The sequence below is a fragment of the Argentina silus genome (genome assembly GCF_951799395.1).
Source record: "Argentina silus genome assembly, chromosome: 17".
NCBI lineage: Eukaryota > Metazoa > Chordata > Actinopteri > Argentiniformes > Argentinidae > Argentina > Argentina silus.
Window position 1 is genome coordinate 9,004,746 of NC_139671.1, and position 18,608 is coordinate 9,023,353.

General features: G+C 49.4%; 1 protein-coding gene across 6 annotated transcripts in view; it reads right to left on the reverse strand.

The window, feature by feature from the left end:
* arid1b (AT-rich interactive domain 1B) overlaps positions 1-18,608 on the reverse strand; it is a 45,997-nt gene that overhangs the window by 15,343 nt on the left and 12,046 nt on the right. For 5 of the 6 annotated variants that reach the window (XM_083689035.1, XM_083689032.1, XM_083689034.1 and 2 more), the window contains exons 4-7: positions 16,800-16,910; positions 2,885-3,128; positions 1,902-1,991; positions 55-222 (exon numbers count right to left, since the gene is read on the reverse strand). In XM_083689035.1, the coding sequence (XP_083545161.1) occupies positions 55-222; positions 1,902-1,991; positions 2,885-3,128; positions 16,800-16,910 (613 nt within the window). The remainder of the gene's footprint in view (positions 1-54; positions 223-1,901; positions 1,992-2,884; positions 3,129-16,799; positions 16,911-18,608) is intronic. The other variant, XM_083689033.1, reaches the window with a different exon arrangement.

The window sequence follows — 18,608 nt, forward strand, 5'->3', positions numbered from 1 at the left end:
CGTAAAATCAATGCGCACAGAAAAACATCTCCAGGCGTGGCTGTAGGGGTTTACCTGAAGGTCCGTACTGCCCAGTCTGTGGTCCGTAGGAGGAGCCCCCCTGCTGGTAGGAACTGTGCTGCATAGAGCCCCCCGGAGATGGGTGTGGAGACATGGGGGGCCCCGACTGCTGGGGGCCAAACTGGGGGCCCGGGGCATTCCTCTGCATGGCAGGTGGGAACCCTGGAGGTAGAAACACACACAGAACCCCTTCAAACCCAACAGTAATAAAAGCACAGCTAAAGGAAGGTAAGGGTGGGTGCACTAATGAGAGACACAACCTGACCACCGCCATTCAGCTCAGAAAACAAAGTCAGTTCTATTTAATGGCAACACTGAGTCCTAATTCACACTGTCCGCAAAATGCTAACGAGCGTCACTGCAAATAAAACCGCTCCCTTTACAATCAGATAACGGGTCCATAACCAGCCGCATCCGTTGCGACATTGTCCGCTAAGTTTCTATTTCTGACGCTGCACACGCCGGCAAATCGCTCCCGTATTTATTATCACCTCATTGGTCCAAATGGTTCCTGGTTTCATGCTGTCTGTCACTCAACAACATCTTTCCTGTCGAGCCAAAACAACTCCAACCAGACGAGACAACGAGGAGGTTGGAAACAGAGAGAAACAGAGAGAACAACACCAGTTTCCAGGTGAATCCTTTCATCGAAATTGTCTAAACGATACCATCTGGAAGGACATCGCCAGAATTCTAAATGTTGCCGATAAGCTCTTCCAATTATGTTTTAATTAATTCTATAGGCTCAACCGTGCAGCTGTTGCCAGTTCAACTTGCCTGTCAGACATGAGTAAATGGATCTGAAGTTAAATAAGCAGCTAAAAGCAGGGAGAAAAGTGGCTCCTCCATTCCGGTTGGTTCTTGTTTTGTATTTTATCGCTGCGATGCCCGACGGATCCCGTCTAAACAGTGAACGCTGCACCTCGGCTGTTTTTCTGAGACGCTGACTTGCATCGCAAGATATTTGAATGGGGACTAATTTCGTCCCTGTTGAAAAGTACGACCAAATGCTCCAGTTGACATCCAAATCGGCATTTAAACTGATCTGAACACGTGCCAAATACCACAAGAGCTGCTCTATCCTGCCAGAAAAGGTCTCCAATCTGTTTGAAATGTGAACTTTTCATCTCTCTTGATAAAACCACTTGAATACCTCTCACTTACTCATACAACACATCCGAGGCCCAAAGGGAAAAGTCATGACCTAAAACTTCAATAGGCTTGTGTGGAACTCTTTCATTTTAATTGAAGTAGTCCACCAAGCTTTCGCATCAAATGAAAATTTATATTAATATATTGATCATTTATATGAATACCATCATTGTAAAAAATAAATAAAAAAATAAAAACATATACTCTCTTAATATTCCTTGTAACACCTTCGTCCGGCCAGTGCTGGACGGGACTGAGTGGTTGGCCTGACTGCAGGCCACAGTGAATAGCTTGAGTAACATGGTATGAGGTCACTGCCTGCTGAGGGAGCCACACAGTCTTGGCAGACAGTGAGCAGCACGGCCACAGCTCCTCCACGAGGGCAGAGCTCTGGCCCAGTGTTGACAGCTGCCCAGTGGCAGAGGGGGGAGAGCCTGATCTATGGGTAATGTGTTCTAATACCAATGAGGCCATGGAAAACACCTGAGGCCCAGCAGTAATGGGGATTTGTCTGACTCAGACATACATGGGGGGGGGGGGGGAAGCTCATCGCTATACATTATTAGGGAGAGCTATGACCTATTAGTCATCCCAGGGTCAGATTAATGTGTGTTATAAAGCCTCAACAGAATGAATAGTAACCGTACTTGTAGTCATCATAGGGCATGTAATGGTCATGAGAATCTCACCTCTCTCCTGAGACATGGGCGACTGACTCAGGGTGGAATGGGAGCCCACATCCGACACATTCCCAGGGGTCTGTGGGGCCATCTGGGTGCCTGGAAGGGGGGGGGGGGGTGTAGAGGTGTGGGGTGTGGTGTTAGTGGGGCACACAGAGACAGAGAGATGCTTTGAGAGAGGAGAAAAACACCACACACACACACCACACAAAATTCCAGCTTCAGCATGTCAGTTCTTTGGCCTGAAGAGCGGTGTGTGTCCAGCTAAACCTCCTCCCCCCTGGGACCCATGTGTCTGGTGCCCTTTAATGAGGGAAGGAAGGGGGGGGGGGATGCGAGCAGGGGTTTTCAGGGCGATGCAGAGGAGATCACACGTCAGAGGCGCTCGCTCCGGTATGTGGGGCTAACGTCTGACGGTCCTCCCAGTAGGGGTGAGCCTGTGCTGTGCGCAGGCGGGTAAATGGTCTCCCGCTGACCTCGTTATCAGCACCAGGAGCGGGAGAGATGGGGAAATAAAAGGAAAAAAAAGTGCAAAAACTCCCCAACTAGCCCTGATGTCAAACGGGGAAGGCCAACAATGCTCTGCACTGTGGGAGAGTAATTGTGTTAAAGTGACTCCAAACTGCTAGTTTAGAAACTATTTTAATGACTGAGGCCTTTGTTTAGGAGCTGGACTAGAGCTCCTCCCCTGACCCAGCTGCCTAGCTGTAAGGAACAGCCTTCTCTCCCCTACTGTGACTAACTACTATACAGTTGCTAACTCAAAAGAAGTTCAGACAGAACTGCCTATTATGAGACAAAGGCTTATTTTTCCACAGCTGAGCCTGTCATGATAGCCAGCGCCGGCCCACTGAGGCAGTGGGAGCTCACGCTCTTGTCCTGTCTGGGGTAAGTGTGAGTGTGTGTGTGTGTGAGTGTGTGTGTGTGTGTTAATGTGATGCGGGGCCAGTGTGTAGATGTGTGATGTGGTGGGAGGATGTGGGGCCCTGTACCTGGGACGCTGGCGGGGGAGATGGGACCGGAGCGTGATTGGCTGGAGCCCACGGGGGAGCCCACTGGGGAGGGCGAGGGGCCGCTGCGCAGGCCGGGAAGGCGCGGGGACACGTGCGGCGAGAAGGGCGACTGGGCTGGGTTACTCTGCTCGCCCTGGCTACTGGTGGAGCCTGAAGCGCTGACTGCAGAGCTGATGGCCACCTCCGTACCCGTGGGCAGGTCATCGATGGAGCCCGACAGATCCTGCAACACAGCAGAAGAAGAGAGGGAGGGGTTAGGGAGGGGAACCAAGGGGGCAGCCAAGAGAACTGCTGAAGGTAACAACACTACAAAAACAACAAAACAACATTGACTATTCTTCACTGACAGGTAGTCAAAAAACGTTTCGCAGTTACTGGTATGACGTGACATCATGTCTAACGTGGATAGACGTGAGAAGGGTGGAAATCGCTGTTCTAGACCAGGAGGAGTTCAGACCATTAAAGCCGACCCAAAACCAGCAGCGAGGATGGAAAATCTGCTCCCAGTCAGGCTACACTGCTCCGTCTGTACTGCTGCTGCTTTAGCAGCAGGACAGGCACAGCGTCATAGCAGGCATTCACCATTTGCTTACATATCGGGAATGAAATGGGCTGAGAAACACCTCGAGCATTTAGGCAAAATTCGTCAAGTACACCCAAAAGAGCGCAACTCCAAAATACCCTGTTAGCCAAACCAACAGGTCTAGCCAAAAGGTAATAGTGCCAATGAACTTCCATCAAAAGGTGGCATGGGACCAAATTGTTTGCCTCCCTCTCAGTGGATTGCTGTGGAAAACCGTGCCCTCATGAGTTTGAGTTGGCATACAACACCCATCTGTGGCCTGTCATTATGACACTCACTGAGGTGATAATAGCCATTTTCAGACTGAATGACCTTCTCTCTCTCTGTCTCTCTCTCTCTCTCTCACACACACACACACACACACACACACTATAGCCAAGCACTGCAGAACAGTGTGTCCCTCTACACACGTTTCAGAAATCAGTGGCACCATTATTACCAACTCTAAAACAAGCGTGCCCAACTGTACCAGAATGTAACGTAACCTACTGTGCATTGAGATTGCCATCGCTAATTTGAACTTCTTTACAAACCCTACATGAGCTCCAAAGGACTTTCTGCTTTAACATCACAGAGAGGGTCTCATCATTAGAGGGCTGGGGGCTGGGTGCTTGTATTAAGCACAGCCTTTTCCGCGTGTTACATATTTAAAACAACAAAGCCTTTATTTCATCCTTTGAAAGGGCATTGGAGGGCCACTTAAACCTTTTGCATATTCCTTAAGACTTGTGCTGCTTGCATGATTTACGATTATAATTATTCACATGTGTTCGGGCCCCGGCTTACTAAATTGATGAATATAATTATTCAGCCTCATTGGTCATTCAGGCTTTTTACCTCCTCTCTCTCCCCCCCCCCCCCCCTCCACTCGACAGTGCAGTGGAAAGGGGAAAGATAAATAAATGAGTGCGGGCTCTCTTTAGGGCTGCTCCTCCAGCAGAGGCTCTTCCCTCCTTCCTCTCGTCATCTGTGGCTCTGGAAGTACGCAGCACTCTGCTTCCTTCAGCAGACGCCTTGCCGGTTGAATAATGCACAGTGTCACGCACTCATCCTTCATCATTCCTCCTGACAGACGCCCGCATCCCCCCCCCCCTCCCTCCCCCCACCGAGCCAATTAAAACACACAGGAATAATCAGGGTGTAATTGGGGGGAGAGGCGTCGCTCTGCAGCCCTGCACGTCTGTCTCCCACCGCAGCGAATCAGCGGGGCCGTGGAGAGGGAGACCGTCACAGCGCAGCACCCACGCCGCTGCTCTCTCTCTCTGCTGTGCTGTGCCCTTGACTTAGGTCTGCTGCAGCCGTGTAATAAAAACAACAACAAATGCATAAAAAAAAAAAAAAAGAATTAAAAAAGAAAAGGCAAAAGAGATCCATGAAGTGTGACACAAGAACCTGTGCATGCACAGACACAACATTGCAGAGTGTGTTTGTGTGTGTGTGGGGAGGGGGGGGGTTAGTTGCAATTTCGTTTTTGAAAATCTCTCTTTTTCTTCTTCTTCTTCCTTCCCAGCAGTCAGAACGTCTCCGTCTGAGGCTGTGTGATTCACCAGTGTGCTGGGAGCCTGTGGGCCGTGTGGGCGAGAGCATACAGAGCTCTGTGCCTGGCTGCACCGTTACCCTGTTGTGCTCATACCCCGGATACACGGACTCAGCACAGACAGAAGAACCGGTACCCACCCGAGACTCTGTGGATCAACCTCTTCAACATCGTCTGGAGGTCTTTGGAAAACGTCGCGTCATTCCACTTCACCAGCGCCATTTTCTTTCTCATCCCGGTAGAGATGTGGTTCGCTTTTTCATGTGGTTCTCAGTTTCGTGAAAATATCGACGACGGGGGGATAAGACTAGGGGGCCTGGGCCTTGCCTGGATTCCTCCCCCCCCCCCGCCGCATCAAAAGTGAGGACTCTATGGGTCTCCTTAATAGCAGTAGGGGGGGGCAGCAGCAGTGGTCGCCCTGAGCAGACACTGTTGTGCGTACACACACACACACACACACACACACACACACAGCGACATACACCAAACTGCGGGAGGAACCCGCTCTCCCCTACTGTGAAATCTGACAATCTGAAAGCGCGCTGGCGTATTAGGTTTGATGAGTGCTCTCCCGAGACGGTGGGAACGTGCTTCATGGCAGAGCGGTGGGGGGATTAGACAAGACTCAGGAGGGGAGGGTACACTGCCTCCGTGAGGAGAGGGAAGAGGTGTAGCCATGCCATGCTGAAAGAGGACTGGCTTTGTCTTTTTTTTGTTTGTTTATACGAGGTTGATGGCAGAAATCCAGTTTCTGGATTCCTGATAACGTAACTGCGGGTGACACGTACACACGTGTGTGTGTGTGTGTGTGTGTGTGTGCGCGCGTAGATGGAATGACAGCTTACTTTTTCTCCATCTGGCCCCACTGTGGGTGGGAGTGTTTTGTTAGTTTGTTTGGGAGTGTGTGTGTTTGTGCACGTGTGTGTGTCAGTGAACTTGGATAGGAAGATGCATTAGCCCCACTGATTTAAACACAGACACCACTACAGAGCAGAGAGAAAGCCAAGAGAGACCGAGGGAGGGAAAAACAGCAGACTCAGGCACTGGTGCAGAATGGTAATGAGAGAGCCAGTTCCTTTGTGTGTGTTATTGTTTCTGTGATGTGCACAGATGACAGAGAGAGAGAGTTGGGTAGGTTCTACCTTAAGTCTTCTGCACTCTGAAAAACCAGTTCACAGGTTCCGCATCTCACAACATACTCTATTGCTTCAAGCAATGACAACAAAAAAAAAACACACAAATAAAAGAGAGTATTGGGGTAGTGACAAAGACAGACAAACACAAGAGTAGAGATGCAACCCTGGTTGTCCACCACACGTGCTCTCTGCTCCTCTTACCATGCCACGCTATTTAACCAAAGGTTTTGCCGTGATGGAATGAGTCACGCTCCCCGGCTAGCCACCAACCGCACATGCCTGTCCCTCTGGGTACGGCTTCCACGCTCGCTCAGTTAGAAATTGACAGTAAACAGAGGTTTTTTGTTGTGATTGATGTCACAGTTTCAGACGGCTCCCATCACGGTGGCTGTGGATGCCTGGGCCTGCGTGGAGGTATTGGTTAACTCAGCAGGTGGCCTGTCTGAACTATTCATACCGTGACAGCATGTCTTGCAGGCTAGATTCCAACCCTGAGACTTGACACACAACCCCCCCCCAAAAAAACAAACAACCACCTTGAATGGGGTACAAGGATAACAAGAGGAGAAGCTGAAATATGGAGGGAGAGAAAGTAGGATTGGGAAAGTGTAGTTGATTCCAATACAGTGGAATTAATCAGGCCCAAATACACAGTAATGATCACTATGGAGAGAAAGCAGTACTGCAATCATGAGTAGCAGTCAAGACACATGCAGTGCTGGAAAATAATTGAGCCTTAATGAAAGCCTGTATATATAAAAAATGTGGGGAATGAGGACAATAATTTAACTGATTTCTCTAAGGGTGTGTATGTGTGTGTGTGTGTGTGAGAGAGAGTGATTGAGGGTGAGTGTGAGCATGTGAAAAAAAAAAATATATATATAACAGAGCCGTATCATTAAAACAATAGAGTATTCATCATTTGGCTAGAGCGCTGTGGGATATGTTTGGGTTGGTGGGGAGGGGGTGTACATTCAGGGGGTGTGATCTGGAACAAAGGGAGAGAGGAACAAGGAGAAATAAATGAAACAAACCGCAAAATTTGGGACCTGTCCAAGACTTTCATTATCTTTGATGTAGATGATGAAAAAAAAAAAAAAAGCGTAATTAAGTCAGTATAATTGCCTTCTCCCTTCCCGCTCTTCCTCCAGCTAATCAATGAGCAAGGGGACAGAGAGCCGGAGCGATGGAGGGAGCAGCCGTCCCCACTGGCTGCCTGATCCCGCTACCCTCAGCCGCTGGAGTTGGCACCGTGCCAGCTGGCGCCTTTGTCTGCCTCCCTGGTAGCGGTTAGCGCCAGTCTGGTGACGGGCAGGCGTAGTGATGGGCCGTGTTTGAGTCCCCATCACGTCCCATTCTTCCCATTATCAAAAGGTCTAGACGGCATATGTCCCCCCACAGAGAGCCTTATCTGCCACCGCGCACACACACAGCGGAGGATGAAAAGGCCTGCCTGTCCTCTGATCCCTCTCTATCAGATCAACTCGGACCTGTTGGTTTGGGCATCAAGTCATTCCCGAAAATGAGTCAGTCAATAACATCGATGGACAAATGTGAATGTTTACTTACTGTAAACTACCCTGCATGTAAGCCATGCACTCAACGATGACAGGTTGTTGACCCAGACTGGGGCCTCCCTATTGAACAAAACCACAGAAAACTCCTGAGTGGTGCTTTTTGTTCTTTCTCAGGTGACTCGGTATAGTGAGGATATGGAGAGAGGTGTGAAAGTGAGGAGGTGGGGGAGGAGGGGGGGGAGAGGGGGGGGCTGTAGAGGGCACACTTCACCTCAAGTGCATCAGTTCTGCTTTGAAGGAAAGAGCCTCTGCTCTTCACATGCTTTGAATTCTATTTTTGAAAGAGAAACTACTACCTCAGCTGACGGTTTGAGAGAGAGAGAGAGATCGGACAAACTGTAGGCAGAGAAGACACAAATTAAGCTTCCATTTCCTGTAGAGTAGCATGGGGATTCTGGGGGGGGGGGGCTCTCATCCCACGTCAGCATCTCCCTCGCAGACTCACCTGTTCATAGGAGTCTGGGAGGGGGGGATATTCTAAGGACTTGTGGTGTGTGTGTGTGTGTGTGTGGGGTTGGTGCAAAATAAACACAGACACAGTACATGCATAGAGGCGCGCACGCGCACACACACACACACACACACACACAAATAACAGACAGCCCTGTGCTTGCTTTCCCCCCCTCAGTGCTGTGGTGGGTTTGATGAGCTGTTGATGAGCTGAGCTCGGCTCCCAGTAGAAGCTCAGAGAGGGGAGGAAAGCAGAGAAATATAAAGGAAAGGAGAAGAGAAGAGAGGCACTGCGCTGGAGCTTCCATCCCCTCCCCTCCCCTCTCCCCCCACCCCCCCCCCCCCCCATCTGCCCCTGTGCCCCAGGCCAGCCAATGGCAGCGCGGCAGCCCATCCCCCCTCCGCCCCTTGCCAACCGCTCAGCCAACCGGCTCCTGCTCTGCCTGCATCGACAGCACACACCCCCAGCCCTCTCTCCCTGCGTTACTCTCCCCTCTCCCCTCTCCCCTCTCCTCGCTCATTTTCCATCCCCCTTGTGCGCATTCTAATTATGGAGAGTGAGCCGCAGCGCACAGAGAGCTGAATCAAAGGAGCGAGGGAGAAGAAGGAGAGGAGAAATGAGAGAGAGAGAGAGAGAGAGAGAGAGAGAGGAAGGGTAGAGGAGGGAGGAGGGAAGGGGGGGAGGGGGGGGGGCACATTCACAGGATGCAGATCAGCCTCTAGGGCTAAGGATAAACAACACTCCTTTCAGCCTGCAAGTAAATTAGAATGCTGTGTGTGTGTGTGTGTGTGTGTGTAGGGTAGAGAAGAGAAGAGGGAGGCAGCAGCGGGCTTTAACGTCAGCATGGCAGGCCGGACGTGTCTGCTTCACTGCAGCTGTGCTCTCTGAGGAAGGCAGGCAGGCAGGCAGGCAAGGCCCCCACCTCCCCTCAGCCCCTTCACTCACTCAAATACCACGGCCCCACTGTCAAAGCCTGGGCACAGGGGAGAGGATGGGAGCACAGAGAGAGAGAGAGGGTGAGAGAAAGAGTGAGTGAGAGAGAGAGAGAGAGAGAAAAGAGAAACAGAAGAGGGAAAAGAGAAGAAACGGGAAGGGAGGAGGGAGGAAAAAATGTGTGTGTGTTTGTATGGGAAAGGGAACAGCAGAAAGAACAAAAAGAACGGGGGGGGGGGGGGAGGGGGGAGGAGAGGGAGCAGGGAGGCTGGTTGTTTTAGAGGATGTAATGAAAACCACCAGAGATCGGCAAACGGAGAGAGAAACAGAAGAAAGTGGAGGCAAAGGCATCACAGAGTGCAGGCTTTTTGCAGTCTCTGTCCTCCACTGTAATCTTTAAAACTCAGCAGCAGCCCCCTTGTGTTGCTGGTTTATTTATTGCGGGTGCGTTTGCTGCTTCTGAAAACCAGTTCTGGGCTCCCGTACCCCACCAGACCTTTTAATCATCTTATGCCTCCATATTCTCCATTCTCACTCTCTCTCTCCATCTGCCTGGCTCCCCCCCTCCCTCCCTCCCTCCCTCCATCTCTCCATCTCTAACTCGAGTCTTCTCCCTCAAGTAAACATGAGTCAGATCCACTGTTTTGTAATGCAAATATTTCTCTTTCCTTAACCTATCATTTTCACAAAATGGGCTCTGGATAAAGAGGCAGAGCAGTAGGGAGAGCCTGGGCGAATAAGAACACACATCAAGAGGCGCCGCCTGTGAGAGGGACCCGGCCTGTGAGAGGGACCCGGCCTGTGAGAGGGACCCGGCCTGTGTGTGAGTTTGCACTGTGGCCTGAAAGACACAGCAGACACACTCTTCCTCCTACTGCATGTACAGCTGAGGATGCGGGGACGGAGAAAATAAGGGCATGTTAAAACCATTTCTTCCGTCTAACGCACGCACACACGCACGCACGCACGCACGCACGCACGCACAAGTCTGTGTAAATTCTGTCTAATGAGTGAAAAGAAGCTGGCAGGTAAGTTGTCTGTTTGTACAGGGCGTTAGCGTAGTCCAGGCCTGTGTCGCTCAGCGGGACAGAGCCTCAGCATGGCTTTGTGCCTGCGGTGCATTAGCATGCGTCTGTAGCCACACAGACATCAGAACCAAACAGAGCCTTCACTACGGCAGGGTTCCTGCGGCCTCACCAGGGCTCCTGCTGCCTCACCAGCCCTACCCGCTCTCCTTCAGCTTGAACCTTGTTACAAAAAAAAAGGAGCACAAAAAAAAACTGCCAATTACCTCCAGCAGGCTGACCACATGTTTATTTTATTCCCCTTTAAAAGGACTACGTGATTAAATAAATAAGAGTGCATTTCAAATTCTCTTTAATACGGGATGATGAAAACCCAAGCGCTCTGAGGCGCATAGCCCTTCAAACACGGCCAACTATGAACTTGCGAGTGTACACCCATTCCAATCAAACATCCTCACTAAGGCACGCAGATAATACTCCCCCCCCCCCCCCCCCCCCCCCAGATCAGGGAAGTTTGGGAGGGGCCTAATGGACAAGACAGCCTCAGGGGCAAAGCGAGACTACCTCTGAAATATGCAGACACACGAGTGCACACGGTAACAAATCACATTTTTACAGGTCAAAACCCTCCTTGTCTCCGCTGTTCAACTGGACACAAGGGGAGCATGTCTGATGGCAGAGGGAAAAAAGCACCCCCCCCCTCCCCTCCCCTCCCCTCCCCACTTCAATTACTCCCAAAGCTATTTCAATATGGCATGGATCTGGGGTGCTGTACTGTACTGAATAGTGCGTGGGCCGCTTGGCTCAAGGGTAGCCTTCTCTTTCCTCTCCCCCTCTCTCTCCTGTCACACGTATGAATGCCTGCCACCGCCGCCTCAGAGGAGTGAGAGAGGAGCATGCGATGCGATGTGAGGGCATAGCCGTGCAGTGTGAGCCATGCTTTCATGTCCATGTGCTCCCTCCGCCTTTCACATGCTGCTTTCTGACAGATAAGGGCACCGTGGACTTGGCCTGACATGCGTGGCACACACACACACACACACACACACACACACACACACACACACACCACACACCACACACACACACACACACACACACCTCTAGGTGCCTCTCCATCAACATGGCTCTGCCCCGTAGAGCTCCTGTCATCCTGTCACTCTGTCAGAGGAACAGGTGTGTGTATGTGTGTGTCTGGTGCAGGTCACTCCGCCCTGAAAGTCTCCACCGGCAGATCAAACCACATAGCAATGGCCTACACTGGGGGTTAACACGCATCAAATTCAGGCAAAGCTGCCATATTTCCCCCTGCTGAACAGACAAGTGTCAAATGTAGGCAGAGGAGCCCAGTCTCTCAGCTCCACAGGGAGCATCACAGTGTTATGATCGGCTCCCATGGCTTTTTTGATAGCCATCCGATTCGTAATGGAACCGAGATGGCTGTGAGCATCAGTGATAAAACGGCTCACTCAGGGCAGTGGAAGTCTGTGGAGGAGCGAGGATTTGTTGTTTGTTTACGCAGCACTGCTGATTCTGGAGAAATGAAGCAATATGAGAGGAACGGGAGCCAGAGAGAGGGTTAGCGTCCTGTCTGCTGAGGGTTGGCGAAGGGCACGGCTAAGAGTGTTTACTGAGCAACCCAAGAACGCACCGGGGACAAACTGATGGAAAAATGAAGGAGAGGGGGTATACACGGGCAACACACAAACAAAAACAATATTTATGAGAAAGGGAGAGAAAGGGAGAGAAAGAGCAAAGAGAGAGAGAGAGATTCATGCCATGCTGATGAGATTTGAGGCAAAATGCGTCACCATTTCCATTCCCAGCATCCCACCACTGTTCCGTAACCAAACTTGTCGTCACTGAATATCCCCTCATCCTCATTCATCTCCATCTTGGGCAGATGAGGAGACGTGAAGAGAGAACACAGAACACCTCTTAAGGATGAAAACCCCGAGCCTTACAGTGAAGATGACTCAACAATCTAAAATCTTTAGCGAACTTCAGACAAAGATATGAAAGGGGATGGAAGAGGCCTTTGAAGGTTTATACGAGGTCTGTTTAAGTACACAGAGCGCTCTCCTCCAGCCCCGTGAACAATGAACAAGACACGGTGGTCAGAGGCTGAAGTTCAGAAGGAATTAGCTGAATGATTCATGAGTGAGAACCGTCTGCTGACCACGTCCATAGTAAATCTAATGAGAGAATGTTGACCTTGTTGTATCACTCACACAAAATCAAAAAAAAACTGTTTGTGAGCTCAACATCTAATCAAATCACTTGGTACATGGTACAAGACCACATTGACTGTCTAAAAACACTCTGTTGGTAAACACTAGGGCAGTATCCCATGCTTACTGAAGAGCCCCAGCTTTATTAAGACCCAGAAAGTGGGCATAAAGCAGGCCTGACGACATGCAGGCTGGAGGGGCTGACAGAATGCAAATGCACTTAGTGCCGAGACGATCGCTCAGAGGACCAGAGGCACGTAGTCACTCAATGAGACAGCCTCCACTCTCTCCACCGGATTAGAACTACTGCCTACAGGCCCATAAAACAGCACTACAGAAACACAGAGAGGAGTAATTCACAGAGATTCATCTGGCCCCTCGGCTCCATCCCTTAGAGCCAGGTGGTGTTTTTTCAAACCATTCGTAAACCCTTAGTCCGCAATAAACCTGTAGGTAAATCAAGGAACCGTAATGTTTAATCACGAGTTCCTTGGCACAATAGGAATACCGCGGTTTTTCTTTTTTAAAAAGGCAGGCTATTAACTGAGAGAGCAAAATGTCATCTGTCATCTGATAAGCAACCTACCCGGAATTACACTTATTTTCTGCCTATAAATATGTTACACTTTGTGGTCTGAATTTCAGATTTATGGACCTTTAAACTGGCTTGAAATCGCAGCTCACCCATGTGACACTTCTATCACATCGTATTTCAGCCTTATACCATCGGCCATAACTCCGGTTATAAGCCATCTATGCTAGCTCTCTTGGCTCCAATCCTCTTCTAATTCAAAAAGGTGTGTGTGGGAATACATATTCTATCTAACGCTGAGTTGTACCGTAAGGTGAGCATCCACATCAATTGTTACGACTCGATTTATGACTGTGAATATTTCACGACCTGTCCCTTATCTCAGGGTGGAGAGAGCGCTGAAAGGTAGGAAAACCACTGAGGCTGCTACACAGTCTCACATAGTAACACACACAGACACACAAACACACACAGAACACACACACACACACACACACAGACACACAAACACACACACACCCACACACACACACACACACACACACACACACACACACAGAACACACACACACACACACACACACACACACACACACACACACACACACACACACACCCACACACACAGAACACACACACACCCACACACACACACAACACACACAGAACACACACACACAGAACACAGACAGGCCCGGTGGTGTGCTCCAGCTTGGTGCCAATCACATGGCTGGGTCTGAAAGCCCAACGCTGCGTAAGAGCTGTTCTAATAACACAGCCATCAGGACACAAGATTACAACGCAATCAGGGGCTTTCTACCGCAACAGGCAAGACACCAAACTCCCAGCTTACAGAGCTGCCTGCAACAGCATTCGGCTAAAGCCAGGCCCTTAATCTGCCCTAAATGAAATGGAGGAAGGCTGTGTGTGGAGGCTCTCTGAAGTGGGCTTGTGGGCCCCTGCATCTCAGGAGACACACACACACACACACACACACACACACACACACACACACACATACTACTTAGGACTTGGATTGTACTTGAGAAAATCTGCTGAGTGGTGCATGGGCGCACCATCTCCGATTTGGCCTCCAGCTAAAGAAATGGAGGGTTTGGGGAAGGAGGGTTTGACAATGCCAGTACATGCCTTATCCAACAGACTCTCCTCTGAAAGTGAAACATGGAAATCGTTTGGTATAAACAGTACTTTCTTACACCAGGAATATGTCCCAAACATACTTTTGAATACCTTACCCCAAGTTAATCTTCAAACTCTTGACTTGAGATGCATTCCAGAGATGAAGCAGAGCCAAGGAAACAAGTAACGAAATCTATTTGTTTTTTTCTCCCTAGGCTCTGAGGCACAACGCTAAATCCTCAGAGCTGTCTTTTATGGTATATTCTAAAAGCCATTTTCCAGCCCATGTAGTCGCTTTATCTCCATTAGCGATGTTTTAAGGGGAGCCATGTCTCCAGGGTTGGTATTCTGGCTGAGAGAGGGCCAGATCAGCCTACGCTGTGCCTTCTGGGGGGGGGGGGGGGGGAGCAAGCATGTGCTCCTTCAAAAAGATTTACGGGTGCTGTTCAAAGCCCTACTTCCTCTTGGTTCCAGTGCAGCCTCCACCATGGCCTGTTTACACCAGTGCTGCTCAGACGAGGTGGATCTGATCACGCTTGAAAAGAAAACGAGGATGAAACGCTGTGCTGAGAGACTTAAACGTCATGTCACATTTCACAGGAATTCTTCAATTAAAATGTGTGACATTTGAAAACGAGGGGGAATCCTTCTAAAGTCTGGTTACAGCCAGACTGATCATCTAAAGTAGATCACATGCTCCATGATCCGTCCCCCTTTCCAAGTCGCTGTAACATTTTCTATTACATTTTTGGGGTCATTTTATAAACATTGTGTGTCCACAATGTCAGCGGCAAATCATGGGTTTCTACTTGGAATATTGACAACACAAAAGCTTAATAAAAAAAAAACAGTCAGAGAAAGTGGTGAAAAAGAATCTGCTAAAATAAGCGAGTCACCTGCATGATTCACTGGCAGTACAGAATGTTCCTCAGCCTACATTTAAGCACGCCTCAATATTAAAAAAAAGAAACGCATGCGTGTGAAAAGTGGCAATAATAACAAATTCCATAAGTAGAATAATCTGATTAGAACATCAATCAGGGCTTTATGCATATTTTCTGAGGGGGCTGTATCTCAGCCTGTCGCCATGGCAACACCACCGGCGCCCTAACTTCAAAGGCAGCCTGAGGAGAGAGAGAGAGCGAGAGAAAGAGAGAGAGAGAGATTGGATAGACTGTAGGCAGAAGAGAGGTAGATTTTTGGTAAAGACACACATTGAAAGAGCGAGAGAGAGAGAGAGCGAGAGAGAGAGAGAGAGAGAGAGAGAGAGAGAGAGCGGGAGAGAAAGGGGGGAGTGCTGGACTCCTGGACTAGTACCTGGTGATTAACTACAGCACTGGCCGTGACAGTGACAGGCTGAGCCACAGAGCAGCTATACAGGACGTACCACAGGGGTGGGATCACAGGCAGTTTTCACACAGCCAAATAGAGGACTACCACACACACACACGCACACGCACACGCACACACACGCGCACGCACGCACACACACACACGTTAGTGGACAGATTTAATAATGCTATTGAGAAGCAAAATAATTATCCAGAAGAATTTGTATTCCATGGCGGGTTTCCCTCCCCAGTGCTTTCAAAATAGACTGACTGACTGACTGACGTAAGACCCAGTCCGGGCCGGAGGGCAGCACGTCTACGCTCTGCTTTTCACCTCAGCTAACCCAATGACAACACAGGGGGACATTTCAGGCACTGGGTGCTTGACTTCCTCTTTCACCAGAGAAAGTTTTATGGAAGGTGAAAAAAACAGTGAGTCTCCAATACCATAACCATACCTTTCTACTCAAGGACAGAGAAGGACCCAAGACATGACCAAAGCTCTTTAACCTATCCTTATCAATTCAAATAAGCCTTTAACATCTAATCCTGCACTGAATTTCCCTGTGTACACCTTGGCTCCTCCACTGGCCTAAAAAATCCTGCAATTACTCTTTTCGACTTCCTTAATGATATCACCCTCTTAGGAATGAGTGAGAGGAAGAGGGGAAAAATCCATTCCACTAATGCTCAGTGGTGCAAGAACCACCCAAACAGAGCCTGTCTACTTCTGCACCGCTGTACAGTCAAAACAAAGCCTTATCCAATCAATGGTTGTCAGCCATGAACATAACAGGAACATCTACAAGTTCAGCTCTGTGACAGAGAAGACAACTGAACACATGAAGGCAAAGAAGCCCTCAGATTGGCTGAGAGAAGCATGGGCCCACCCTGACTGACATGCCTGTGGTCCAATGGCGTGCTGACAGCTCAGCAGAGCACTGAGGCACAGCAAAGAGACTGCAGCAGGAAAGAGGAGGAGTAGAGGGAGGCTGTGCTGAGCTAGCAGGCCCTTCCACACCCCTGTCTTCCTCTCTTCACCACTCCTCTGTGAGACAGCATACTAAATAAGGCCTATGTGGGCATGGTCTCCTCAACAACGAAGGAAAAGCAGCCCTCAAAGGAGACTGGTGCTGAATGACAAGGCCTCCAGTCCAGGTCCTGTAGGGGAATCTCACCATACATCCTCAGTAATAATGAGTGACAGCTGAGGGCACTGGCATTTCACAGACTGGGTCTGACAGTGGGCCTTGTGGTGATGTTAAACCTGTGGCAAGGACCCAAAAGGTCATGTCAGCCCAGACTAGTTCATTCGGTATGAATCAATCTGGCCAATCACTTTGTGGTGCAGTAATGTCCGTTGTAATGTGTTTGTTGGGGAGGGGGGGGGGGCGGGTGTTTCAGTGGAGAAGACTCACTGGTAAACTGGATGGTCTGTCTTGCTGGTTGAGGCCCATATCCTCGTGGTTGGGCTTCCCAGGGGTCATAGCAGACTGGCCCCTGTTGCCATAGCCCTCCTGTGACACCTCCTACACAGAGAGAGGGTGGAGAGAGAGGAGAGAGAGAGAGAGAAAGAAAAAAAGAAAGGGGTAAGAGAAAGGGTGGAGAGAGAGAGAGAAGGTGGAGTGAGAGAGGGTAGAGGAGGAGAGAGGTGGGGTTGAGGGGTTAATGGGGAAAAGGAAGAGTGAGAGAGAAACTCATGTTATTTCCCTTTTCAGCTTAATCCATTCCTGCTGACATTTAAAAAGGCGCATGTGAAAGCCTATCACGCTGCTGACTGTTGTTCTGTAAACAGGCCGTGACTCACATGTTCACAAAGTGATCTGTGCCCCCCTCAGAGGACAGGCAGAGCGTGGTGCTGCTGACGCTCTCCAACTGTGTCCAACACAAGCCTAATGCCTGTGAGTGGGTCTGGGCATGGCTATAGACAATCAATGGGTTAAACCCCACAAGAACACTCTTGAAACGTGCAAGAATCACACTGTTTGATAGCAGCCTAAGTACCAGTCTAGGCAGATGGTAAGAGCCCAACCAAAACAAACAAGACGTTAATCCTGAGGATCTCGAACATTAGCAGAGAACAGCTGATTTGTACTTTTTGTTTATGTAAATCGACAGATTAGTATGAACTGGTCTGATGCCCGGTGAGTCACCGGATATTCAATCTTGTGAGGTAATTTACTTTGTAGGATTTCCTCAAAACGAGAGCCCACCACTTCCTTAAGCAAGCAAATCCAGAGGGTCTGTTTGGGAGGGGTAAAAAGAAATCCTGAAAAGTTTCTCTGTCTACGTGTATATCCTTTTAATTTGACCGTGTGTACACAAACTGCATCTACCAATAACCCTACAGTCAGTGCCATAGAAAGTCAGCGGAAATGAGGGAAGGAGGAAAGTGCAGGACTAGTTCAGCGGGTGACATATTTACTGAGGGTTGTGAGTTTACTCAAGTAGAGTGCCGTGATAGCTGGGTCACGGCCAGGTCAGACACAGGCCAGTGTTTACACTCTGATTATGACATCACTGCTCTGGCGTGCTCACACGGCGTATGGAACAGCTGCTCCGGCATGATAAAGGCAACTTCCCTCAACAGGGGCTGGAGGGACCAGGCAGGCTGGGAGGGCTGGCTGAAACACATCATAGTGAAAGTATGCAGCCAGTGAGAGGCCAACTCCACCCCCACGGAGGAACAGATGTGTCTCCTTGAGTTCTGCATGGGAATGAATATGAGTTTCATCTGTAAATATATCATAAGCTCTTCTTTGAATGGAGGGTGGGGGTGGTGGGGGGGGAGACGGGGACGGTTGCATGAATAATAGAAAAATCTGAAACAAATCCCTCAAGGAAGAAATGCAATTCAGCCGCGTCAGTTTTCCATTATTTAATAATGTTCCAGAACATTTGGGATGTCCATACGTCGTAAAGTATATCACACTGTACGAGACCTAGCCTAAGCTTTGCAAGTCAGACATTGTTATTACACAGCTTCCACATTAAAGACTGCTTCTTTGCTTTTGAAATGCCTCGCTGCACAGTAATGAAATATGTTCAGAGGGAAATTGTTTGAAGTACGCGAGGGATGCATGATGTAACAGAATTAAACAGAATTCATCCGGTGGCACACAGCACCACATATCAGCCCGCCAATGCAGAGCCATGCCCGAACATGGCAATAACTGGGGCTGATGGGCCTTTATGTGTTTGAGGTAAGGGGAATACATTAGACATGT